The 27332-nt window shown below is 42.4% G+C and overlaps 1 protein-coding gene across 1 annotated transcript; it reads left to right on the top strand.

Annotated features, from left to right (window-relative positions):
• The first annotated feature begins 826 nt into the window (after positions 1–826).
• LOC135176657 (elongin-A-like) lies at positions 827–19349 on the top strand. The gene is made up of 11 exons (XM_064145815.1): positions 827–930; positions 7638–7694; positions 9264–9376; positions 10947–11709; positions 13069–13168; positions 13992–14156; positions 14749–14846; positions 15473–15653; positions 16168–16291; positions 18820–18938; positions 19071–19349. The coding sequence occupies exons 1-11, from the start codon at positions 856–858 to the stop codon at positions 19130–19132; spliced, it is 1857 nt and encodes a 618-aa protein (XP_064001885.1). The 5' UTR covers positions 827–855; the 3' UTR covers positions 19133–19349.
• The last annotated feature ends 7983 nt before the right edge of the window (positions 19350–27332 follow it).

The raw sequence follows: 27332 nt of genomic DNA, 5'->3' as shown, positions 1-27332 counted from the left end.
GGGCACTGCCCATGAGCAGTGATGGAGCAGTGGTGTAAAATGCAGCTTCACCATCTGGCAAAAAAGAGTTTGATAAAGCTGATTTCAGTAAAGAGTGAACTACTGTTTTTTTTTTTTTTTATTATTAAATATTTCAAATATTTTACAAACCTTACAACTTTGAGGCTGAATTATGCATTATATATATATGAAAACTATGATTCCCCCCCCCCCCAAGAACTACAGATAAACTTATAGCTGTGAAATGCCAAATGTTGGAAGGCAGTAGGAGAGCCAATGAGAAAGTACCATGAGCAATAAATGTCAGCATGAATAGCCACAAATAACAAGTTCCCCTGGCTGTTAGTCGAAAGAGAATGCATGCGATCTTTATTGCTGTATCGTTTGGTGGCAAACAAGCAGGTCAGCTGCAGGTATTAACAAAAAGCCTGGTAGGGATAAGCCGCTATGGGTCAGGCTCAGCTGACTGTACCTGCCTTTGCGGGACAAAAAGACCTGAGCTCAGTTCTGAGCCCAACAGGGCTGCTTGCACCGCCAGTGGGCACGTCCCCAGCATGGTTCAGTCCACGGCTGCCAACCTCAGTTCACGAAACAGCCAGGGAAAGTTCAGTCGTGGGCACAGGGCGGTTTAGAGAGCCCAGCGGCGAGGCGAGGGGCAGAAAGCACGGGAGAGGCAGAACCGAGGTGACAGAGGTAGGCAGAGATGATCTCGCCGGTGGGGACGGGCGGAAGCACCTGAAGCAGGGCCGGGCGGCGGCACCGCCTATGGCGCTCTGTGCTCTGCTATAAGAGGGGCGTGCGGCGGCTGCGGCACTCCCGGTGAGACGGGGAGAGACGGGGAGCTGAGTGTCTGCCATGGCGGAGGGGCGAAGTGTGGTGCAGCGGGTTCAGGAACTGAAAGAGCAGCTGAGCTACGCGGAGCCCGCGGAGGTAGCTGCCCCGCTGGTTCGGGCGGAGGAGAGCGAGGGTTCCACCCCGGGTCGTGGGCGTTTGCTCGCTCTCTTAACATACGGTTGCTTGTGTATGTGTACCGCAGCCGCAGTGCAGGTGGCCTCTGGCGGACGAAGCCCTGCGCTGGGGCTGGCTGGGGCCGCCAGCCCTCGCCGCACTGAGAAGCTCCGGGCCCGTGGAGCCCCTTCCCCGGCGGCGCCGGCGGCCGCTCCGGCTGAGCGGGGAGTGCGGTGTATGCGCTCAGCGCAGCCAGCTGCGCCGCCAAGCCGAGACTCGGCGTGAGATTACAGGCCTGGGTCTCCGTTTTACTTCTCTCCCGTGTCATGACCGGGTTAAAGAAGGGCAGGGTGGAGGTCAGGTTGCCCGCCCTTATTTCCTGGGGTGAGAAAAGGCTAAAGCTTTCAGTGAGTGGCCAGGAGGCACTGCGTGCGGTCGAGGAGACGGACAGTCAAAGCTGGGTGCCGTGTCAGTACATCTAACAGGTAGCTCTGGTTGCTTCAAGTCTCAGTCCCGCCGTGAAGGTCAAAATGCAGCATCTGGGATTCTGCTGTCTACGTTTGTAAGAGCTTTTCCTGGTGAAACGGGTGACAGCACTTCCTTTCAAGGCTTGCAGCAGGAGGAGTTGGAGTGCTCTCATCTTGAGTTGTTGTTATTCCCAGTGCAATAAGAACAAAGCTTCTCTTATCTCTAAAAGAACCGAACAACTTCTGTAGGATAGTGGGGCAGCTCAGTGGCTGCAAAGACCTGATAAGGAATACTTGAATCGAGCAAACGTCAGTGGGGAGAGGGATCAGAGCAGCTTGTGGACGCTGTGCTTGACACTCAAAGTACCGAGAGGCAGACAGGGAGATAAACACAGGCTCCGGGGTGGAGGGGAAAAGAAAGCATCTTCTGTTTTCTGAACGGCAGCCTGGACTCTGCCAAACTTGCTTCGGTGTTATCCAAAGTAATAAATCACATCTGACTGAACAAGGTGTACTCAAAATGAGGAGTCGTTTGAAAGTCTAGAACACATTTGCCCTGATAGATTTTTAAGACGTTAAACTTGATATTCGTGGAAGTGTCTGGAGGCACAGAGCGGCAGTCAAATTTAATCTGCATTGTATTTGATAGCTAATGAACTTGAAAAGATTAGTTATTTATCATGCCTGCTGTTTGTTGTCAAAGTATGTGTGTGTATGCATATACAGGAAACATCGATTTATTTTAGCCAGTCATGGTTTATCTTTTTGAATGTCAGTGCTGTAGGCTGTGCCTGTCCAAATGCAACTCTCTGTGCAAGTCCTTCCTCAGATGTTTTAATTTGCAGTTCAATGAACCTAGAATTTCCTTGTGCTACAAAAGTGATCGGATATTGTCTTTGTCCATGTGCTATTCAGAAAGAGATTGAGAAGGACAAGAAATAAACCATTCTAGAGGTAATTAATTTTTAAGTGATCTCAAAACAGTGTTTCATGTTCAGCTCAAATGAAAAATGTGGATAGCCCTGGCAGATTTGGTGCCTTCAAGGGAATAGATGCACAGTTTTCATCTGATGTGACTGCAAGCAGGTGCTGCGTCAAGTGGGACTAATGGTGGTGCTGCAGCCCTTCCGCTGTCTCTGGTGAAATAGGAATACTTGAGCATTACAGGGGCTAAGGAATGGCAGGGAAAGTAATAGCCATAAAGTTGCAGTCATGAAACACACTGCTAATGAAAGGTAAATCTAGTAATAAAAAATGTATTTAAAATCAGAGAGGACAGTCTTAGGTATAGGTGGAAAAATAATAATATTATGAATATGTATGTAGGTAAGTGTTGATGTTGCCAGTGTTTTTGTACCATGCTTCAGAATAATATTGGCACTTTTTAATAGTTGCCAAGTACTTGGTAGTATCTAGAGAAGATGCAGAACGTTGTTCACATCAAAAGTTTGTTAATGTTCAAGTTTTGATAGCAACCCCAGTGAGTTCTCAGAACTGACCAAAGAGAGAACAGAACTAATGATGCATGTATTTTATGATATAAGAGAAGTTCATCAGGGCAAGAAAAAGGTACTGTGCTACTAGTTACACAGGTGAATGGAATGATCTTTGTTGGCATTGATAGCAAAGGGTTTAGCAGCTGCATGTTGTTTTATGTAAGATGCAGTTGATGAGCAGGTAAAGGATGGTGCCATCATCTATGCTGCTCAGTGAGACTGTAGCTATGCACTGCCAAATTTATCACAAATTGTGTTCAGCTGACAATAACTGTCATAAATATGAGGCATTTGACTTGCTTTAGTATGATGTGGTGACAGTAGTAATACTACGGACCCTATGCAATACATAAAGTAGATTTTAGTAGCACTCACCCCAGATAAGTGTCAGAGCTCATCAGAAAACTGTTTTGGGTTTTTTTGGTGGTTTTGGCTGTGGGTTTGTGCTGGGATCTTTTTGGATTGGGGAGTGATTGTGCAGGGGTTCCTGGCATGGTGCTGTTAAAGTCTGTTAATTTAGAAGAAATACAAGAATTGTAAAGAAATGCTATAAATACTGAAGTAGTTTGTGTCAAATTGAGAGACTTTTCTAGAAATCAGCTTTGATCATATGCTAGGCTACTCTCATATGAGCACCATGCATTTTAACATGGCTCACTGGAAAATCACAGCTAGGAAGTATGAATATAGGTCATTTGGGATAGGAGACTGTTTTGGAAAGCATTGACTCCTAAAATGATTTGAGCTCTGCTGCATTATCAGTTGAGCATGAAATTGCAGTACAATGCAATGGCTTAGGGAATAAGTGCAATCTTTGGGTAACTTAGCAAGGTTCTGCTATTATTGTTACATAGTCTGAGAGGGACTGTTACAGGAATGTTGTATCCTGTTTTGGAGACTGCTTTTATAAACAAGAGTGCCAAGCTGGAAAGACAGTAAGGCAGCCAGAGAATGGCTATAGCTCTTGCTAGCATAAATTATGGAAACTAAAGAACCAAGATGAAGTGTGTGTACTTCTGTTATATAAAGTGTTTGAAGGAAGACTCTTTTAATTAGCAGGAAGATTCATTAGTTATTAGATTCAGTAGAGCAAAATAGAACTGGATAAGTGGTCTGAGGCAAATGGGATTTTCTGATGTGGTTTTAGATTTGAGGGGTAGGGGTTTTTTGTTGTTTTATCAAGGACATAGGAATTACTTGCTTGAGAATGCATTGGATTTTTCTAGTGTTGTTTTGTTGTCTTCAAAGTCTCGATGCTCTTTCAGATAAGGTGTCTGACTCATCCAGAAGTGAAGGACTTGGTTAAATTTCACAGACTGTTATAGAAGAGGATGAGCAAAATAATTGTAAGCATATCTTTGAAAAAGAGATGCAGCTAGTGAGTGAGGAGGGAAGGAGAAAAAGCAGGGAAGAGTTAAGTATGGTGACATTGAGTTAGTCTTTTGACCACAAATGACCTGGGGACCAGTTAATGGGTCCCATCCTTCTGGAGGGTTCAGTTGTAGCTGCTAAAACTGAGGAGAGTGTACAGTGTTTGTATAAGAGATGATGGAGCAACACTGCAGTGGCAAGAGACCAAGTGTGATTGCAAGCACCTGGGACCTGCTGGTATGGTCACCTTTTTTAGATTCTGACTCTTGGAGAATTGTTTATTTACATGCTTCTTACCTATTGCTCTTAGCCCTCTGCTTTCCAAATGCTCACTTTCTTTCCCTCGACCTTCTTTCTCTCCACTCCACCTCAGCTTGCTGCTGTTCATATTATCATCTTCACTTTTGTCTCACACCAATATGTGTGTGCCAGGTCTCAGTTTCTCTGTGAGACCTGTTTCTGTTGTCTGCTTACATTTTGTGAGGACTTGTGTCTTGGATTTGCTTGGAATGTCAGTTATTGGAGGAATCAACAATTGTGAGAACTTTGGCTCATTCTTCAGAAATCAGTATTTGGGAATCACATAAAACAGTTCAGGAACTGTGTATATAGAGCTTATGTATTCATTTTTTTAATGGAGTTTACCATCTCTTTTAAAGTGAGTCAAGCTTTTCCATAAGGGCATAACTACAAAGTAAAATAGTCTGAAATGCAGTGCAGGGTTACATGTGTGTTGTGTTTACATGAGAAGAATTGGGGGGAAAAAGACTGGATATAGTCCAGTGAAATAAAGAAGACGCAGGATGGGCTGTAAATGATGTGTTAAAAGAGATGGTTAGAGCAAGGCACTTCAGCAATCCATTTTAATTTTGTTTTTGAAGGCCTACTCAAAAGAGACTTCAGTTAAATTACTTTATCTTTTGCATTATTTTATGCAATGATTATAATGAACATGAGCCAGAAGTATGCCCGGGTGGCCAAGAGAGCCAATTCCATCCTGGCCTGGATCAGAACAGTGTGGCCAGTAGGACAAGGGAGGTTATTCTTTCCCCTGTACTCAGCACTGGTCAGGCCACACCTTGAGTGCTGTGTCCAGTTTTGGGCTCCTCAATTCAAGAGAGGTGTTGAGGTGCTGGAAGGTGTCCAGAGAAGGGCAACAAAGCTGGTGAGGGGCCTGGAACACAGACCCTATGAGGAGAGGCTGAGGGAGCTGGGGGTGTGCAGCCTGGAGAAGAGGGGACTCATAGGTGACCTCATTGCTGTCTACAACTACCTGAAGGGAGGCTGTAGCCAGGTGGGGGTTGGTCTCTTCTGCCAGGCAACCAGCAACAGAACAAGGGGACACAGTCTCAAGTTGTACTGGGGGAAGTCTAGGCTGAATGTTAGGGAAGTTCTTCACAGAGAGAGTGATTGGCATTGGAATGGGCTGCCCAGGGAGGTGGTGGAGTCACCGTCCCTGGAGGTGTTGAAGCAAAGCCTGGGTGAGGCACTTAGTGCCATGGTCTAGATGACTGGCTAGGGCTGGGTGCTAGGTTGGACTGGCTGATCTTGGAGATCTCTTCCAACCTGGTTGATGGTATGATTTTGACATTGTGTGGGATTCTGCTATTATGGCATTGCAGAAACAATGAAGCTTGTAACAGAGAAAAATACTCTCCCCCAGTGCAGTTCGTAAAATGTTTCTTCAGGTTTGCTACTTGCTTATTTTAGTATCTCTTCCACCTCCTGCAACACCATTTCATAGACAGTATCTAATATGTTAACTGACAGTTCATCAGTTATTTAAGTTTGCACAGCTGTTTCTGTAGTTACAGATTCTGCATAGTCTGTTTTGCATTCCTTCAGGTTTCTGACCTTGCATTTAGAAGTGGCAATGCTCTGAAATACCTGACTGACATTCCAGGCTTTGTGAAAACCCTAGGAAATGCTGTTCCTTTAGTTCAGCATTAATTCTGTTATCTACATAACACAGCTTCATGGATTTTTGTGAAAGAGAAGGCAAGCTGCTTGCCCGTGGTCAACTGCAAGACTGTGGTTTACTGTATAGCCACTGCCAGAGAAATGTATACTCTGCTTATGAATGAGACTCTTGTTACTAAAAAACTTCTCATAGAAAGTTTGTATTTGAAAAACCCTTTCTTGCTTTGATGGGAATATTGAGTTTTGTAACAGGTACACACTTTGGCAGTGGGAAAGAAAACACCTGTTCTGTCTTGAGTTTGTTTTGTTAATGTACAAATTGCTGTTAAGGTTTCTAAACCTTATTTTTCACAGTCTGGGCCAGCTCTGACTTTTCTTGGCTTAGACTGGTGGAGTGGTGCTGCTGACCAGGAGACCTGCTGGGAGACTTGTTGATTTTTGCGTGGTGCTGGTTCTCCATAATGTAGCTTTTTCTATTGGTTTTGTGACAAATGGGGATCACAGCTACATGAGGAGTGTGGGCATATATGTGTAGCCTGTACTAATGTATTATTGATCTTTATTGTAATCTCTGTAGTGGTAGATCCATGCCTACTGCATTTGTCACTGAAACTGGGAGGTTGGCAGAACTGTGCTGTTTGTATCACAGCCCTGATGTGTAGCAAAGAAGTGCTTACCTTGTCCTGGAGTTCTTGGGACATTCTGTAACAGCATTGAGAACTTTTGGATTAAATGTGTATGTGTTGGTTTGGGAGTTACCTCCCCCCCCCTTATGAAATCACCCAGACTGGACTCAGCTGGCTGGAAGTTAAGGAATGAAGGTTTATATTTACATCTTAGCACAACATAGAATCATAGAATCAACCAGGTTGGAAGAGACCTCCAAGATCATCCAGTCCAACCTATCACCCAGCCCTAACCAATCAACTAGACCATGGCACTAGAAGCAGATATTTACAATATTTACAGCTATATACAGAAATAAACAAGTTAAAGATAATACAGAAACACAGTACCCCTCCCAGAAATCAGAGTCCCCAGGAGGGGCCCCCAACCACCCCTCCACCTTCTTTCCACCCCTCTACCTTATCCCAGAGTTTGCCTTATGTGCAAGGTGGGCTTGGAGGATTGGCAAGGGGAGTTAGAAACAGAATTATGTGGGTTACACAGCAAAAGCCCAGGGAGAAAAGCACAGGCCCTGACTCTGGCAGATAGAGACTCTCTCACACTGTCTTACCTATGTGTTCTAGTTTTCATACATGTCACCAGGCTTATGGGTGAAGTAGACATCACCATTGCTTCCTTTTCACAGCCTATAATCTGATTTCATTAACATACTCCCATTTGCCTCAAAATAGCACAGTGTGAATGAGGATGAGAAAAATATAACATCAGATTATTTTTTAAAAGAAAATATTCATATGTTTCCTTCCAGATCATAAAAACACTGAAGGTACTCCAGGGTTTGGACATATCACTGGACATTCTGGTGGTAAGTGACCAATAATACATTAAACTCTTCCCTAGTGAATTACTGTGTCAAATGTTTGGGTCTGAAATCCTAGTACTAGTGAGCATGTTGCATTTCATAATTCTGACTCTCAATCAAGATTTGGAGCTCTGTACAGGGAACTGTAGAGCCTTTTCCAAAGGCTAGCTGGAAGCTGAACATACAGGGAAATATAAATGCAGCATTAGGCCAGCATGCTTTGTGCTGAGCAGGGATCAGTGCCTACAGAGAACACTCTGCTCCTTGGGGTTGGTTTCTTTTCACTGTAAAACTGCTCTCAAGTTAATGTTTAAGACAAAGCAAATAATTCTTCAGATCAGTTATCTACATATTTTATTAGCAAGGTTAAGTTAGCTTTTTGTGTTTAAAAAGCAGGCATCCTAAGTAAGGGTACTTGTGACTTGTATCTTTATCCATGCTGTATCCTGTCAAATGTTATGTTAGAAATTCTCATGCTGGTCTGAGAAGCTTCTAGGTAGCATGAGCAATGTGTATGTATTTTGGCAAGAAGAGAAAACATGGGTTTTGTGAGAAAGAGAAAAACATGTTAATTAAAATTGGATTGGCCTGTTCAGGCAAAGGCATTTTCCTGCCTTAAATACAGGTAGACTTCTACTGGAATACAACAATATTTTACTGGGAAACAAAACAGTCTTATATTGCACTTAGTTGTTTAAAATGGCAATTTGTGTTCCCAGAAAACTTGAATGCTTTCCAGTATGACACACTTTTCAAGTCAAATAGACAAAGTCCTTTCTTTCCTCTTAAAACTGAGGACTCAGTGTATTTTTAATGCAATTGAAGAACATAAATAGCTTTAAGAAATAATCCCAGGGAATTTCTTGCATCTATTTGCAATGCACTGACCTACCAAACCAGTGTGGCTCAAATGGTATAGAAGCTGATCAAAGTGAATTTAAGGAAAACCTTTCTAAGGTGTGAGCTGATGATGTGGGAGTAGCACATGTATATTTTTGTGTTCAGACTTCACAAGAGTTTAATTTCACTAGCTAGCAGAAGCTTTAGCAGGTTACCATAAACCTAGTGTATATGGATTCCACAGAGGGTACAGGGGTTTTAAAGCCCTGTGATTCTGGCTGAAACAAAGACTGTTTATTCATTTTGACTCTGCTCCTTTGACCTCATGCTACTCCTGGCTGAAATGCATCTTGAATTGCAGTATGTCCATCATGTGTGCTCTCCAACATGCTAAAATGTACCTGCATGAGCCTTAAAGGGAATTGGAATTGATTAGGTGTTTTGTAAGAGTACACATTCAACCCAAATGAAATTCTTGAATGGATACATTCAATGGAGGACAGTTGCTTTTCTTAGTTTTATGGATCAAGATTGCATTTCATTCCCCATATTTGATTGTAAATATCTTCCTTTCAGTTCTGCTTACAGTATAGAGTGAGTTTATTTCTGTGACTGCTATAAGGCTACTTTCCCTGATAGCTTAAAACTGTTTATAGCAGCTTTAGCAGAGGTTTTATTTGGGGTGTTAGTCATGATGTAGTCTGCTCATTTTTCTTGCACTATCTTCAACAGGAAACTGGGATAGGCAAAACAGTTAACAGCTTCAGGAAACATGCCACTGCTGGGAATACAGCTAAAACCCTGGTAAAACAATGGAAAAAACTTATTTCTTCAGAAAATCAAAGGTAGGTGTGAACTAACTCTGTTTTAGAAGTTCATTATCCTGCATTGTAACTATAAAATACAGTTTGGAAAGCTTAAAGCTTAGGGAATATGTTTGGAATGACAAATATCCAGCAGGACAAATCCATACATTGAATAGAAGAAATGTCTTTTTTCAAAATGCCAGCAAACGAATCAGTGATTTGACCAAAATTATTGGTCAATTAGCCAACTAGCACTCAAATTTCAACTGTTTTTTTATCCTCTCTGCACAAGTTCTTGGGTCGCAGGTGATGCAAGTGGGACTAAGTCAATGATGGGCATTCCATTGCACTTCAGGGGAGTTGGAAGCTTGCTTTTTTCTTCCAGAGGTGGTGGTTAGATTAAGCTATTCTCCAGTTATTTCATTGTATAGAGGGCTTTACTATAATGTCCTTGTGGCCAGAGAGAGGCTTTCAGTAGGACTAAATTTAATTTCACTAGTTAGCAAAAGCATTAGCAGGTTACCACAAACCTACTGTATATAAATTCCACTGAGACTACAGGATTTTTAAAGCCCTGTGGCTCTGACTGAAACAGAGACTGTTTAGTCATATTAACTCTGCTCCTCTGACCCCATGCTACTGTAATTGCACCGAAGAGATGCAGCTTCTCAGAATGAAGCAGCCACTGGTGCCATGGCCAAGCTGATTGCTTTAGATGTTTTGCAGACCTGACAATTTGAGGTAGCTTTGCTGAGAAAGCTGAAGGTTTAGGCTGACTAAATAGTGTATTTTTAAATCTGAAGCTCAAACAACAAGAGAAATAACATAACCTGTGATAAGCAAAGCATAAAGGCTGAACCAGTGTGATATGTATCATCCACAGAGCACATTGTAAATTCTTTGTCTCCTACTTATTTCATTGCTGTCTGCAACTCCCTGAAGGGAGGCTGTAGCCAGGTGGGGGTTGGTCTCTTCTACCAGACAACCAGCAATAGAACAAGGGGGCACAGTCTCAAGTTGTGCCCAGGGAAGTATAGGCTGGATGTTAGGTGGAAGTTGTGGCAGAGGGAGTGATTGGCATTGGAATGGGCTGCTCAGGAAGGTGGTGGAGTCATCATCCCTGGAGGTGTTCAGTGAAAGCCTGGATGAGGCACTTGGTGCCATTGTCTGGTTGACTGGGTAGGGCTGGGTGCTAGGTTGGACTGGATGACCTTGGAGGTCTCTTCCAACCTGGTTGATTCTATGATTCATAAGTATCATACCTGTGTGTTTTAAAGTGTGCAGGAAAACTTGTGCAAAGAAAACTAGTGTCCAACACATAAGCAAATAGTACTGTCAGACATGTTTGCCTGCTGGGGGTTATATCCCTACTTGCCTCTTATGCAGTCAGTTCTTGTAATGTTTAGCACTGCTTCATCCGTGAGTGACATTGCCAGGTAGTGTACTGATAAATAATAAGAGCACAGTTCTGGGTCTTGTAAAATTATGACTTACAGTGTGACTCAAGTGCTTTTAGTTTTACAAATACAGGTAAAAGTGATTTGTCAAGTATTTGTCATCAAATGTAGTGTGGGATGTGATTAAAAAAATATATTCTTTTCTATTGCAGTGCTCACAGAGGAAGAAAACAAAATACTGGAAAAGATGAGGCAAAATCTTCTGTTTCTGAGGAGAAATCAAAGAAATCCAGAGCATCTGTGCTGGTGTCCAGAAGTTCCAATAGTGCTCCCATTTCTAAAAAGCTCAATAAGCAGCATACTTGGAGTGAAAAGATCCACCGAAGTAGAGAGTCTCAAAAAGAATGTGATCATAAAGAATGTAGCAGCAGTGGTTCTGCTAAGCAGCATACTTACAGTGAAAAGACTGACCAAAGCAGAGATTTTGAGTCTCTCGAAGAATGTAGTAGCCATAGTAATAGTTCTAATCATGCTTTCCAGGGTATTGATGCTCAAGCTGAAAAAAGTGACTTAAAAGAGCAAGACAACAAGAAAGTGTCAGAAAAGCGGTGTTGCTCTGTAGTCAAAGACTTGTCACTCCTGAAGGGAAAGCCTTGTGAGGATGCTTTCAAACAGAGAAATTCTAAGCATGTGAAGAAACCGAAACAAATTCGTGTAATAAAAAGAAAAGCCGAATTATCTAGTGATGAGGAGTTTGAGCCTCCTACTATGTCCTTTGAATCTTATCTTAATTATGATCAGGCTACTGCAAAAAGAAAGAGAAAGACTTGTTCTACTGGCCAGCAGCCAAAAAAATGTAGTAAACAGAAAAGCAGTTCATTACTGAGAAAGACTTCAGCGTTTTCTCATGCAAATGAGGGTAAGAAAGATGTAAAAACAAGTGAAGGTGATCAGTCAGAAACTCCCAATAAGAAGGTAAACCACTGCAAAAGTGAGATAATAGCAAAGAAACTGCAGATAAATAAGTGTTTTGGACTATTTTCAGTGAAATTAAGCTGTGTTTACTTTAAACAACAGATTGCATGGCTCTGGCACATGAACTGCATTGCAATTGCCAATAATTAAGGCCAAAAAAAATGATTGTTTGTTGCATGCTGGCAGTTTACAGTTGACTCATCTTGCCTGTTTAGAATGATTTCCTGTATGCCAATAGCATTTTTCCCATATCAGCTAATCTGCTTTTTACCTGCAAAGTAAAGTAAGCACAGTATTGCATGTTAAAGTGACATAGCCATGTTTGTAATTTGAACTGCTCTAGTCCCTTGAAGTGGAAGTAGCTTAAGTAGCTCCTCTGAGGTAGAGCTAAATGTGTATTAATTAGACGATTTAAATGAAGATCTTTTGTGCACTGGGAATTTGAGGTGTCTTCAGTCTTTTTACTGTGATGTGAAAGCTTCTGGCATTATTGTTGGAGATCTGCAATCTGAATGTGGTATTTTCTGTCTCAAATGGAGAAATATCAATGTAGAGGCTCGTGTATGAACATCTGGGATGTGCCAGCAGTCTGAAAAAATTGCTTATTGAAGATACCGAAATGAAGTTAAGGGTAATGCAAAATTTGAGCTGTAATTGGCTTACAACTGGAGGACAACAAAGACCAAACGTAGATACTGCATGTGATGCTGAGCATTTGTGGGGACCTATGCTTTACCAGACTGCTGCATCTTTACCAGATTGCTGCATATTGAAGGGGTTGTTGTCTAAGAGCAAAAATGGACTTGTCCTGTCTTGTCTGAGACAACTGCAACTGGAACTGCTGTAAGTGGGATGAGACAGTTATCTGTGAAAATTTGAGGCTAAATGACTTCTTCAGCTTAATATAGGAGATTTCACAGTGCTGGGTATAAAGCTGTTTGTCTTTCAGGATGACATTTAGTTTGCCTGTGAACATTCAATTGATGTTTTGCCATCTTGCAGTTTAGTCTCATTCATTACCTGCCTTTGGTCTCGGTAGTTGTTTATCTGAAAGCCTGTTACCTGAACTACTACTACTCTGTTCTTCTTATGAACAGATTGCAGATAGCCCACTAAGTTCCTCTTGTGATGTGGTCTTAGTAAGTAGAGTATAGAAGGGTATGCTGAAAAGTAACTTTTAGTGTGGAAAAGCAATAATTGTAGTTATCCCAGGTTAACTTTGGAGTTTGGTTAAGGTTGGGTGGGGTTTTTGTTTTGTTTTGTTTGGGGTTTTTTTGTTTGTTTGGGGTTTAGCTTATTTTGAGACTCAGTAAACCTTAATTTGTAATATTGACACAATGTTTTCTTGACTCTGCACAGGCCAAGGTGGCATCCCTCCAAGATCTTCTTAATACTCCGCTGCCTAAATTTCTGACAGGCATCTCAACCTCATCTCCCCCATATGCTGCAGATGTTGAAAGTAAGTAGTATACAAGGCTGATAAATGTGAAGTAGTGCAGAGTTTTAGAGCTCTATATAGAGATGTCTTTATCTTTTCCTATTAAACTATGTGAGTTCACATGCCCATGGCAAAGAATGTCTCACCTTTTGCTTTCTCATTTGTAAGAAATCATTTGAAGCTGAAGAGAATTATAAGCTTCACTCTTCTGGCTTGCTGAATAAAGAAATACCATGGGAGGTTACCACAGATGGAGAGATGGCAGGCAGTAATTCTATAGGCTCTATTTATCTTTACTCCTGCCTAGACCTTATAGCAGACAAATCCTGGGTAGACATTATCTTAAGCAAAACAAACACAGGAGCTGCTAGGTCTAGCTTTGGCATAGGAACTTGCCAACACTTTTATAGGTAGGCAACTCAAAGTGCCAGAGGTTCCTCTAGCGGCTCTTGTGAGGTTTTGTGTTGCACTGGCCTTGAGACATCATTGCTGTTGCAGCTTCTGGCTTCTCTAGGATAACTCAGGAAGATCAGTAATGTGCTGTAGACTGGTAACAGTAATCTAGATGTGAGTACAGACCTAAGCTAAAGAATGCAAGGCTGGCTTGAGCTGGTGCAGCTCATTTGCAATGTATGTGCTGTCTTGGTGCTAGATGACAGTGAACAGACTTCTATCGTATTTGTGCAAGAACCCCAGATTGTAGTGCAATAACTTTGTATTTCAAGAAAAAGAAATATACTTGTCTTACCAGCTGTGTTTCTCTCAAAGTCGAGTCTTTTAAGTATTATACATTGTCAGGAGGTAAAGGAAACTCTGTCCAATGTTTTGCCTGCAACTTCACTAGAACCTGTTGAAGAAGCGCCTGTGGAGGTCAATGAGGTGGTTCAATTCACAGGACAGAGACTGAACTCCAAAATGCAAGTTTACTCCGGCCCTAAAACAGTCCATCTTTCCAAGATGCTTACACTGTATGAACAGTGCATCCGTGTTCTTCAGAACAACATTGAATGTGAGTACTTGCAGGGATTTGTATCAGGCTGTGCCTGAAAGTTTATCACCCTTCTTTTTAGCCTATGCCAACAACTGGCCTACTAGAAGATCCTGCTTTTCCCTGCACATGGTGACTTAGCAGGCTGAAAAGCACTTAAATCAATTTGTGACTGTGCTTAAGTGGAGTTTTGCTTTGGAAGCTTACCTTTGATAAAGTTCCTGTTTTAGTTGAAATGTAAGGTCCTATAAATTACAAACCAAAACACCTGCTGATTTGTGGTTTTGTTGTTGTGGTGTTTTGCTGTTGGTGTTTTTATTCCCCTCCAAGGTGTTTGCTTACATAAGTTGGAATGATTAAGAAGCTGTTCATTTCCTTGTGTAGGCAGAGAGGGGAGTGTTGCTCATAGGTAAAGATGAGGCAATAGCTGTTCAGAGAAGCTTTTTCCAACCTTGAATCTAACTGCTGATTTACAGACGTTTTCATAGCCTAATTTCTAAACCTGTGTTCTGTCAGTGCTTGTTAAAATGAACTTGTACTTTTCACCTGTTTGAATGGTGTTATCCACTGAGTAAGCCAAATGAGATGCTGAAAACGATGTCATCTTCTGCAGTGCTACATGAAGTAGGAGGTGTGCCTTTTGAAATTCTTGAGCCTGTGCTAACACGTTGCACACCAAAGCAGTTGTTTCGAATAGAGGAGTGTAATCCGGTAAATTCTGCCTTGTTCTGTTCGTGGAAGCACACAGGACATGAGGTGTCTCTCTCTGCCTTTCTTGCACCCTGTGTCAGAAAAATCCTTCATGGGTTGTTTTGGCTTTCTCTCTGGTGTATGTACTTCTTTGAATCCAGCTGTCATCACCAGCAAAGCATTCTAATTGGGAAGTATCTGCGGTGGGGTTTTATGTGGGTGGGAGTTGTTGGTTGGTTTAGTCTTTTTAACTGCACTGGCCAGGTCTTCAGCTCCAGGATGCATCTGGGCATTGAGGTTCTGAGTGGGTAACAGTTTAGAATGAATATTGGCCATTTCTCTGCATGCCTAAAGTTGAGAGCAGGTATAGCCTGAGCTTGTGCTAATCTAGCCTAAACATGGCTCACTAACTCAGAAAGAGAGCACTGCTACTTCATGTTATGTGATTTCTAGACTGAAGTTGGTATCTGCGTGATATTGCTACACTTCATGTTGGAGCTACCTGTGACAGTATGTGTTGGTGGAGTTTGTTCTGCAACTTTCTCCACCAGGAAACTGGGTTTTATCTATGGGCTCAGGGAACAGGTATACTCTTGAAGAATAGTACCTCTAAATCTTTGCTTTAAGATACCTTGTGTTCAAAGTAGGCATTTACAGAAGAGTCTGACCACTTGTGGAAGAAACACTGCCAGAGAGATTTTAAAAATGAGAGCCTCCTGGAATGTGAGTCTTGGCGTGAAATGTACTCCAGACTGTTTAATCAGAGAGAAGAGAAACTGAAGACTCTTACAAAAAACATTATTTCAGCTCAGTCTGAGAAACCAAAAGGTAGGATCTGTGGTTAGCTTTTCCGCTTACAAACCTCAGTCTCCTCTGCTAATCTTGACATTTGATATGTAGGGTCTAGTGATTTGTTTGTACTGAGCACTAATATTGTACCTTTAGGAGAAGTTATCAAGAAACAAACTGTTTCAATTAATGACAAGCTTCCCCAAAAATAAATGTCTGCATTAACACAATAAATGAATGCATAATACTTGCAGCATGCAGTAGACAAATCATACCTTACTCTGCTTACAGAGTGAGGATCCTAAGCAACAATACAGAGAGTACAAATGTAATTACAAGTACCAAAGTTAGCACAAAGGAATACTGCATGCAGTTAGTATCATTTGCTATGGCCCAGTGACTACTTTGATACCAGATTCTGCTGTTCTGATTTTGTAACTTATTTTTTTTTCAATTTAAACCTAGAAATTGCCACACAACCACATCATCAACTGAACGTTGAAAATAAAGGGTGAAAAAGCTGCATATCTTCTCCTTTTTGCTTTTGCATTAGGCAGGCAAGTGAAAATGGCTTATGTGACCAGTGCAGCCAGACAACCCAAGAACATACGGAGACAGCGAGAAATGCATGGGACTGCAGGACCTGGCACACAACTTCAGCCCAGAGAAAGGAGCAAGTCAGTGTTCTGTACTATGCTTTTAAATAGAGTTTAGGTGTCTCTATCAGTACCAAAACTTGCTGACAAAATGTTTTTGAAGTTATAAATAGCTTTCTATTTGCTTTCCTTTTTTTAAGCAGCTGGTGTCTAGAAACTAACTTGCTTTTTAAGTCTTGTGTGCTTCTCTGTGTATGCATTATCATGGCATGAGTCTCCAGGGTGCCAGCTCACTCTCTCAGCTGGAAAATGAGTGGATGCTCTTGTTTTTCTACAGATTATGCTGATGCCACTTGTCATCCCAGAATGATTCTGTATTGGTGTTTTGTGTTTATAAACCTGCCTAGTAGCCTTGCAAGTTCCCATGCTTCAGTAAAATCCCAGTCAGCTGTTTGCAGTGATACAGCTGACCAGAGTGAGTCTCAGGAACTTTAAATGCTCCCAATGGTGGTTTTCTGCTTTGGCACTTAAAAGGACTGTCTGGAAAAGTTGGTCTGTAGCAGTAGTCAACACTAATCACTGGAGAAAGAGTAAACTGGGATTCCACAAATGTTTACTGTGTACAGCACAAAGCCAAATTTTCTTTGACATCTTAGTTCAGAGTAGTTCAACAGCCACGAGAACCAAAGCTGAGATATGTTTATCCTACTGGTACTGCCAGATCAGTATCCAAGAGGATGGTTGCAATAGAGAGATAAACTATCCATAGCATGAGCTCTACTTCTCTTCTCAACAGTGTGGAGAAAGACTGCTGCTTTTTATTGTTTGAATATCTGTTCTTGTCTCAGAAAAATCAGCAGTTTGATTCAGAAGCAGCCCATGAGTTGATGAGTCTGTGTGCCAGCAGCTGGACCATAAAAACTATGGAGAGTATTTGTACTGTGTGAACGTGGGTGCCTTAAATTGTGGTCACTCTGCTGTGACTGCTGGTGAGCATGGGGCTCTCCCCTGTCACTACTGTGAGTGTAACTACTTTTCAGCTAATGCTCTCCAAATATCCCTGTGGGGAAGCAGCAAGTGAGCTGGTTTTCAGTAATCAGAATTAGTGAACAGTTATGCAAGTTGACAAATATGTGAGTAGATAGTGACAGTTTGGAACAGAGAGGGTAAAACTTAAGCGGTTAAAAATGTGATACAAGACTGACAGCATAGTTGAATGTCAGGAGAGTAATTTTAAGTTATTTCTGTCATGATGCTGTAGTGCCTGCAGTTATACTGAGTAATTGTTCAACCTTAAGCATGTAAACTAGACAGCTGAACTGATCTGAGTTTATTGTTCATGGTTGATACCCTGTAAAACCAAGTATTTCTGTGAATCTCAGGAGCTCGACTTAGTCATGCAGCCTTGACTTACTGCCCAAGATGGTGGTGATATGGGGCAGGAGTGACAGCCTAGGTATAGAAACTTAAAATGGCTTTTGCTCTAGATACAATGTTTAGCCGCAACCTCAGCTCATGAAATTGGGAAAAAGCTTCTCTCTGTACTGCTGATACTGTCAATGAAAACTTAGTCACCAAGGCAGTAGCTTAAGTCACTTCAAGATAGGCCTTCACTTGTAGTTGGCTCGTGGAAAGTTGTATCTGCTTTGTGACAGACCAGCCTTCCAATACAGATGGTCTAAGTACAGCAGTGTAGATATCCTTTCTGCTATAGTAATCTCTGGACCTGTGGGTGAATGATGTACTCAAAGCCCTGCATGTCTGTTTTCCTCAGGCACAATAAAGTAGGAAGAACTGCTGTTGTGTTAGAAGCCATGAGAGGGTTGCTGCTTTGCCTTGAGAAATGATTTTGTTTAGGCATGATGAGCTTAAACTTATTATTGACCATGTCCTCTGAAAACCTGTAGGTTTTGCAAGATGCAGAATTTGTATAGCTGAAATTATCACTGAGAAGCTGGTCTTGCAGGAGGTAAGAAGGATTTGCAGGAGCACAATGGCAGGCTTACAGATCCCTGGTAGTCTTCTATTGCAGTTGAGTGTGCAGCAGTAAATGATAACTGACACTAGACATCAGTGGTAGGTTATGAGCTACACAGGGCTGCTCACAGTGGTGACATCATGCTGACAGTTTAATGCTGCATTGGTTTAACTACTTTGAGCAGTTAAGCATCAGCTCTGTATCTTTCTGCCTCAGTCATTGTACTGTTGATTGAGGATTCCAAGCTAATACTTATTGTCCACTTTGCTAGACGTTCCTACTTTGGGGGGAGGAAAAAAACTCTGTACATTTGCCTTCGTTTTCTGTCAGAACTAGTTAGCAGTTCAGCTATGTTCAGAAAAGGGAAACTAACACAAGGACAAACCAGAGCACAGGGCACTATGGTTCACAATCATATGGCTAAACATTTGATCTGTCATAAATTTTGATCACTTAATATTTGTCTGTAATTGAGCTAGGTAACTGAGATCCTTTCTAACCTGAATTATCCCATGGTTTTTAGAGGTGTAAAGTCTTAAATATTGGTGATAATTTCTTTCCAAAATGAGTCAGAGGGAAGAGTAGTTAGATATCAAACACCATCTTTTTCCTTATTTCTTTGTTTTTAAAGAACAAGGATTCCAGAAAGCAGAGACCTAAATAACACATTGTCAACTCTGATCTCTGCTAGCAACTGTGGAAGCTCTAGTTCAAGCATGATGACTCGAGATGAAAAGAAGCCTATGAAAAGTAAATGGAATTTCCTAAGATTATCAAGATAGTAGTTTTAATAACTTGCAGTCTTATATATCCTTAATATTATACTGATATAATTTTAAGACAGAGCTGTAGTCCTAACTTGCCCCTTTTTTCTTATTGAAGAAATTGGACCAATCATGAAGAAAACTTTGAAAGCATTGAAGAGCAAAGCTGGACGACGCTAAAATGAGGCTTCATATTTGAAGCTTATGCAACTCTTTCTGTGTTGTGCTATCATTAATGAAAGCAATGCTAACATAAACCTTTGGCTTAGTTAAAATAGTTTTGAAACATTACAGGGGCAAATGATTTCCAATGGAAATGGAAACAGCTGTGTTTGTTCATACTGCTGCTTTCCGTGAGATCTGAGTTGAAATAAAGTCAGTGCACACTAATGGCAAATTGGCTTATGTGGATTCCTACAGATACTGCCTTTATCAGTTAACCTGTGCATTTGCATGAGGTTGTCATGGAGGCATTTAAGCTCTTGGGTATAATTTGCCAAGCTTAAAGTCATCTCAGAAATGGTGACAAGGTCTACTTGGGATACAATTGGAAAGAGTCTTTGGCATGTCTTCAGCAAAAGCCTGATCTACCTGCTGGTTGTGTTGGTGTTCCTCAGTGGCTCTGCTCTTAAGCATGTGTGTGTCTGTGCCACACCTTCACTGGAATTCTCTCCAGTCGTGCATCAATGTCCTGCCATAGATCAGCACACCAAATAGGCTTTCCTTTCCTCTGCCAACCACTCTTTTTCCAGTCCTTTAGCCAACCCCATAGAGCATTGGTTACCATCCATGAGTCAGTGTAGAGGTAAAGGATAGGCCAATTCTCACGTTCAGCCACATCAAGAGCAAGTTGGACAGCTTTTACCTCAGTGAACTGACTGGATTCTTCTTCTCCATCTCTTGCTTCAGTAACTCTCCTGGTAGGACTCCTGACAGCTGATTTCCATCTTCACTTGTTCCCAACAAGATGACAGGAACCACCTGTGAACAAAGTATAGTTCTTTTCCTGATCAGAGGGATCACCATAGGGAGGAGCTTCTTCAGCACGAGTTACTCTCTCCTCTGGAGGTTTTGTACAGTCTGTGCCTTCTGGCCAGTTGGTGATCAGTTCCACCAGGCCGGGGTGATCAAGAACCTGTTTGTGCTTGCTGGGCTATCAAAGCCATTCCAATTAGCCTCAAAGCAGAACAATAGTATTGGAGTATGCTGACCTGTGGCAGATCATGCATCCAACAGGAGGAAAGTGGAAAGATGCTTGGTTTTGCAATGTGTTTTTCAAACTGGTTGCCACATTTCTCTTCATATGTCATGTATCTTCCTGTTATGTGTTCAGCATATTCTGTTATAGTCTGCTGGCTGATCTCCCTGGTGGAGAGCTGAACCTGACTCAGGAGGGCAGCTTGGAGGAAGAAACCTGTGATATGTCTCAGATAAGTGGCTCTTTTCACAGAAAGATGAAAATTAATGAGTGTGTAATGGCCTTGTCTTTCTTAGAAACACACTGCAGCTCCTAATCCTTCTGCAGTATCTCTAGAACATTTCACCCAAGCATCAGAACTGCTTTTACCTCAGGTGATTAGCAAGTTCATGTTCATTTCTGACAAATAAGTAATAGGAGAAAACTATGGCCACAAATGGAAAACCCTGCTGTTGTCAAAAAGACCACAAATGGAGAGTATTTCTGTGCCTGAAATTGGCAGTTCAGGAGGAATAGAAACCACTTTCCCCTTCCTGCCACAGTGTGTGTTTTATAGAATTCAGGAATGTTTTCCATCCTGTTAGTGGCTGAGCCCAAGAAAGCTTAGCCTGACTACTCTTCCACTTAAAGGATGTGTGATCTTGCCATTTAATCAGCATCTGTGGCAGGAGGAGAAAACAGTTCTGAGGTGAAGAGTTATCATGCACCCCTACTCAGAAAGCATGTGAAGTTCCAGTAGATGTTCAAATGCTAGGTTAAGTCTTGGGCCAAAGCCAGCAAGGGGTTTAGGATTCAGTGTGGTCCTGGGAGGATATGGAGACCTTGGTGAACTGCTTTAGGTGTGTTGATGTGAGTTATTGCTGTTCCAGTGATCAGTATTTCAGGTGCTGCTGAAGCAAGACACAGCTGTCATCCCTGTCAGCAAGGAGCATGTTGCAGCTCTGAGCATGGTAGTGTTGGCTGTCCAGTACCTGGAGCTCTCTGAGGATTTCTGGTAGCCTCAGGATAATCTCAGTAGAGGGAGAAGAGATCCCTTCACTCTGAAAATCTCAGCCTTGCTATCTGAAGGCTCACAAAAATGTCTTTGCTAGGATTGAATGTGGGAGAACTTTGAATTAATAAGTAGAAAGACATTTCTAAACATGCTGGGTTTGGAGGCAAATCCCTCAAACCAACCATCACACAATAAAAACAACAACAACAAAAACCTCCACAAAACCAAACAAAAAGAAAACCTCACCCAAACCAACAAACAAAACCCCTCAACAACAGGAAAAAAACACACTTGCACACACAACCTAAGAAACCAAACCCAAAGCAAACAGCAAAATCTCAGAACAACCAGTGCAAGTTGCCTGGTTCTTTCATTTGCTGTCTGTTTTGTTTCCTCCTCTGCCCTTACTGAAGATAGGAGAGGTCTTTGAGTGGGTGATTGAAGGTCTTGATTAGACAGCCTGCTGTTCCCCTTGGAGCCAGCTGCAACACTCAGCATAGGTTTCCTTCCTCCCACTGCCAAAAGCAGTATCCTCAAAAGAACTTACTCAGGATCTTTTCCCTGCAGTTGTAACAAGTTATTTGCCCTGGAGGAACAAGTCTGGTTCTCTCCAGGTCTGTAATGCCTGCCTCTGGCCAGGGAAGACAGAGTAGCTTCAGGGAGTAGTTCCTTTCTCTCCTGGTTCACTGTCTATGGGAGAAATGGTCTTTTTCTTGTTTCTTGAAAAGCTGACCCTTACTGTGGATGGTTTGGGGTTTTTTGCATTGTCACAGATCTCCATGTGAGTGATTCTTCCCTCCAGCCCCTCAAAGTACTACTTTCTGCTCTGCCAAGCCTCCTGGGGAAAAAGTTGGTGATGTGTGCTTGTGATTAATCAGCTTTGATCTGCTGCATGGCTGAGCTCAGCCTTTCTTAGTGTCATCATTTGCTTCTGAGGTTGCCACCTCTTGAGGTGCCACTGTTTAGCACTGAAACCCTTTGGATAGATAGGTGCTGGGATCATTCTCTGTAGCTGTGCTGCTTGGCATAAGAATGGGAATAAATATTATTCCTCCTGCTTAATAGAAGGGATGTGCAGTGTAGTGAGATGTATTGCTCTCCACTCTCCTAGAGTTTCTGGTACATTTAATTATTGTGCTTCTTAAATGGTTTTGCACACTTGTGAGCTGCATCCTTACACAACTGTTGGATATTCTCCCTCTCAACTTCTTCAGAGGGCTGCACTACATTTTATTGTGATACAATCATTTCCTTTGGATACATGGGTTGGTTTTAAAACTGTAACCTTAATCTTCAGCAAAAAAAGGGCCTCTCTCTAACTGCACACGTTTTAGAGAGAATTGCAGGCTTTTCAGAAAATAAATATCATCTCTGCAGACTTGGGGTCTAAACCAAACAAACCCAGATGAAAATCAAACATTTCCAAATGTACACAGGAATGTACTAATCCTGGAAAACTTTTTGAGCAGAGAGACAAAATCCAAGTCTCTTATGGCCTAAAACCATAAAGATCAAGAGAAATGCTTCTCTAAGATGAAGCATCCAAGTATCTGAGGTCTAATGGTTCACACCTTGAGTATTGTGTCCAGTTCTGGGCCTCTCAATTCAAGAAAGATGTTGAGGTGCTGGAGCATGTCCAGAGAAGGGCAACAAAGCTGGCGAGGGGCCTGGAACACAAACCCTATGAGGAGAGGCTGAGGGAGCTGGGGGTGTGCAGCCTGGAGAAGAGGAGGCTCAGGGGTGATCTTATTTTACTGTCTACAACTACCTGAAGGGACGTTGTAGCTAGGTGGGGGGTGGCCTCTTCTCCCAGGCAACCAGCAAGAGAACAAGGAGACACAGTCTCAAGTTGTGCTGGGGTAGGTCTAGGCTGGATGTTAGGAGGAAGTTGTTGCCAGAGAGAGTGATTGGCATTGGAATGGGCTGCCCAGGGAGGTGGTGGAGTCACCATCCCTGGAGGTGTTGAAGCAAAGCCTGTCTGAGGCACTTAGTGCCTTGGTCTATTTGACTGGCTAGGGCTGGGTGCTAGGTTGGCCTGGATGATCTTGGAGGTCTCTTCCAACCTGCATGATTCTGTGATTCTATGTGCATTTAACTTTCCTCCACCATGTGACCCTGAACAAAAATGATACTAATAGTAGAGCTCGGAATTGGCAGGGTTATAGAGTTATGTACCTGTCATAGTTTATCAGAAATTAGGAATCAATTACTCAGGAAATTACCAAATATTTTAAGGCATAGAAATGTAGTTTTAGAATCCAAGTGTCTTAGAAGAAACTATACAGGTCAAGACAGTGCAGAAGGTTGAATGGTGGTTTTTTGCTTGCCTTTTTCTTTGTTTTCTTCTCAGATTGCAAGGCTTGAAAATCTCTGCTTTAACTGTGAAACTAGAAAGTCACAAACATCATCATTGTAGCTTAAGCACTAAATGGTGGGCTTGCTATGGGAAGTGCTGTTGGAAGCCTCCAGCAACTTACACTTTATGAACTCTGTTTACAGAGGAGTTGCCTCTTCTTGTCCCTGGTGACAGATCTAAAAATGGCACTTGCTTAGGGAGAGGGTTGAACAGCTCTGGAAAATCTTATGTAGCTCTCCTCCTGCAGAACTGCAAGTGGGTATCCAAGCAGTAGGCAAAGCTCTTTAACACTTCTCTAGGCCCTATCCATTAACGTGTAAGAAACTATTGAGGTTGCAGAAGAATGGATGCTGCTTGCTGAAGCCTGCAAAAGTGGGAAAGTAAGGGGCTTGGGCAGAAGTGAAGAGGGCTGCTGCTTTCCTTTGGAAGAAGGACATTGTCTGCCTGCAAGAGGGGAGAAAGCTGCTGAGAGCCAGATGGGAAGCAATATTCTTTCTTTTTAAGATGCTGAACTCTAAGGAGAATCTTACATTCCTGCCACCTTCTTCTGTGTGTTTCATAAGTTCCATTCATTGGACAAGGCATTTTTCCTACAGATCTTCCCAACACTCAAGGAGTTATAGGCTTTTCTCTCCCATGGATGTGCTGTAGCCAGGTTTCTGCAAAACACATTTCCCCACAGTTACCTGTGTTGATGTGCTTTGTAATGCTTTCAGACCTTTCAGGCTGAAAGATAATTAGTCTGTCTGAAATTTAGATAAACACTGAAGGGGTGCACTGAAGCATGATTTTTCAGAGCATTAGTATCATACTAGAGCAGTGTTGACAGCTGAGTTGTGGCCTTGGGCATTTAGAAAAGCATGAAGAGAATGAAATGTTGTAAAGAAGTCCCAAAGGCCTATGCTCAAAGCAGTTTTTTCAGGTTTCTAGGAAGCTTGAGACCTGAGTTTGCTTCTGCAGCTGAGGGGTGAACACTAGAGACCCTGAGCAGAGGTGCTGCCTCTGCAGGGAAGGAGAAGAATGCTTAGTATCTCTGGAAATGCAAAATCAGTGGATTGGGGAACTCATAAAAAGGAGCAATCTGCCCTATGCCACAATGATTTGTTGTGATCTGGATGTTGGTCACTGGCCAGTTAAATCAACTGGCATAACTTCAAATTCCTTTCTTTGGTTAGGGGGCATTGCATTATGAGGAGGCGAGGCTGACAGTCTCTCTGACCTTTATTACCGTAGCAGAAATGATGCAGTAATTTAAGAAGGGCAGAAACATGAGGACATAAGGGTTTATGTTGCCTCTTGAGCTCCTCCACTTCTCTTTAGGTCTAGGGAAGTGTGTATTTTCTGAAGTCTGTTTTCCCAGTGATTATTTGGACCACAAACTCTTCTAGAACAGGCAGAAACTGGAAATGTAAAGATGTTGCTTGAAGTCCTAATAGGTTCTTACTGACCCTTAGAAGATGCTAAAATTTAGGCTCTCAGAAAGGTACTAGTCCCTAAGAAGGGAAATGTCCCCAGCTTCTATTTAGTTTTCCTGAAGTTGTCTGATCTGGAGAGTTGCATTAAGCTGTACCAACACTTCCCCTGCTGTTTGGTGTAGAAACACATTTCTCATTCCTAAGGGCACAAATCTCTTTGGCCTGCCTAAAAAGAGAGGCTTGGGGGAGACTTCTCTGGAGAAAACCTTGGAGTGGTTCTACTATGAAGTTATTTAATCATGCAGTGTTATCAAAACTGTCAACACTAAGATGACAGCATATCTTCATTCTCTATAATCTGTGGAAGAACTCATGCATGATGCATGAAGCACTTAACCAACCAAGACAAGGCTGAGCTATATTTTGCATACAAGTCAGTGTTAAGCATTGAAAACACAATATAATTATCTTAACATTAAATGCCAATTTAAAGCACAGAAAAGATTTTTCTGAGGATTTAAGGGGAAAAGGAAGGATGTGACAGACCCTGTTTTTGGTGCCGCTCTGACTAGCGCAGTGTTTAACATTCTTCTTCATTCTCAGTAGTTAAAACCCACTGAGATCTTGAGCTTGTACAACAAGTTGTTCCAACCACTATCTTTCTGCTTGCTCTGGAACAGGAAGCTTCATCCCTTTTCCTTCATTTGTAATAACATCTTGAACTATATATGTTAGGGGGAGTGTGTCCAGCAGATCAAAGGAGGTTCTCCTTCCCCTCTACTCTATCCTGGTGAGACCTCATCTTGAATACTGTGTTCAATTTTGGGTTTCCCAGTTGAAGAGGGACAGGCATCTGCTGGAGAGGGTCCAGCAGAGAGCTACGGGGATGATATGGGGACAGGAGGGCATGGCTTATGAGGAGAGGCTGAGGGACCTGGGTCCTTTTAGTCTGGAGAAGAGAAGACTGAGAGGGGATTTGATAAATATTTATAAGTATCTGAAGGTTGGCCAGGAGCTGGGGGACAGGCTCTGCTCACTGCTCCCTGGGATAGGACAAGGAGCAATGGGTGTAAGTTGCAGCACAAGAGGTTCTGCCTCAACACAAGGGGGAACTTCTTTACTGTAAGGGTCCCAGAGCACTGGAACAGGCTGCCCAGAGAGGTTGTGGAGTGTCTTTTCTCTGGAGCCTTTCAAGGCCTGTCTGGATGTGTTTCTCTGTGATCTGTGCTAGATTGTGGGGTCCTGCTCTGGCGGGGGGCATTGGACTTGGTGATCTCCTTGGGTCTCTTCCAACCCCTAATATCCTGTGATTAGTTGGTTGCCTTTTCCTTTCAGTGCTCTGATGTAGATCCTGTTTGCCTGAAGCATGCTTGTACTCTCGTTTCCAGCAAGCAGAATTTGGCAAGAACTTGGCAGCAGAGCGCTAACAGTGTCACCATAAGAGCCCAGTCCTGAGGGTGATAAGAAGTCAGGTGGGTGCTGTGCATCCCACCTCCTGTTCTCCTTGGAGCATGGCTCCTGTCCCTGTTCATCTCTCCCTCTTGGCAGCTGCCCCATGGCCCAGGAGGGTTGGTTTAGAAGGGCTCAAGTGCTGCAGGAAGTGATGTTGAGAACTATGACCTCCTGTCCTGAGAGCTATTTCCTCCTGAGGCAGGGTACGGTTTGGCTATGTAACTCCCTTGGGCTATTACGAAAGTGTGCTGATTTGAGGCTAATTGAAATATTTTACTGAGGGAAATGAAATCCTTAGCTGTGAGAAGAAAGGAACAAAATATCAGTACCCTATATCCCTCATTCTTCTGCTGAGAAACACAACTAGTCAAAATACAGATAAGGCACTCACTTCTCACAAACTTCTCAGTTCTGCTCCTTCTCTCTGGTGGGTCTGTCTGGTTTGCTCTGCCTTAACTCTTCAATCCAACCTAACCCTTTTTCCTCTAACCTCCTTCTCATCTTTTTGGCATCTCACCTCAGATCTCTCCAGATTTATGACATGAGATACATGGGGATTGATCTGGTTATTTCTGAAGGGAGGGAAAAAGGGAGAGTGGAGGAGGTTTGAGTCGGGAGCCTCCTGGGGAATCTGATTGTTCTGGGAAGGGTATGGTGTTTCTGTATTACTTTTAACTCCTATATAACAGTAAATATTGTGTATATATATGCTTTTAAATTGTGCTAAGTTGTAAATATAGCTTCATTCCTTAAATTCCAGCTGGCTGAGTCTAGTCTAGGTGATTTCGTTGTGTGTGGGGGTGGGTAACTCCCAGACCATCACAGAAACTTATGATCCAGTTCATTCCATTTTAACACCCTCATTCCAAGCACACTGACATGCAGCTTAGAGGTTGGTTGGTTGTATTTTTTCTCAAGATAGATGCTAAGCCACAAGCATGGGCAACCTTAAAACTCAGAGAAAC

Source organism: Pogoniulus pusillus, chromosome 7 (genome assembly GCF_015220805.1).
Source record: "Pogoniulus pusillus isolate bPogPus1 chromosome 7, bPogPus1.pri, whole genome shotgun sequence".
NCBI classification, from domain to species: Eukaryota; Metazoa; Chordata; class Aves; order Piciformes; family Lybiidae; genus Pogoniulus; species Pogoniulus pusillus.
Note: the sequence above shows the minus strand (reverse complement) of the source record. Positions and strands in the feature narration are given on the sequence as shown.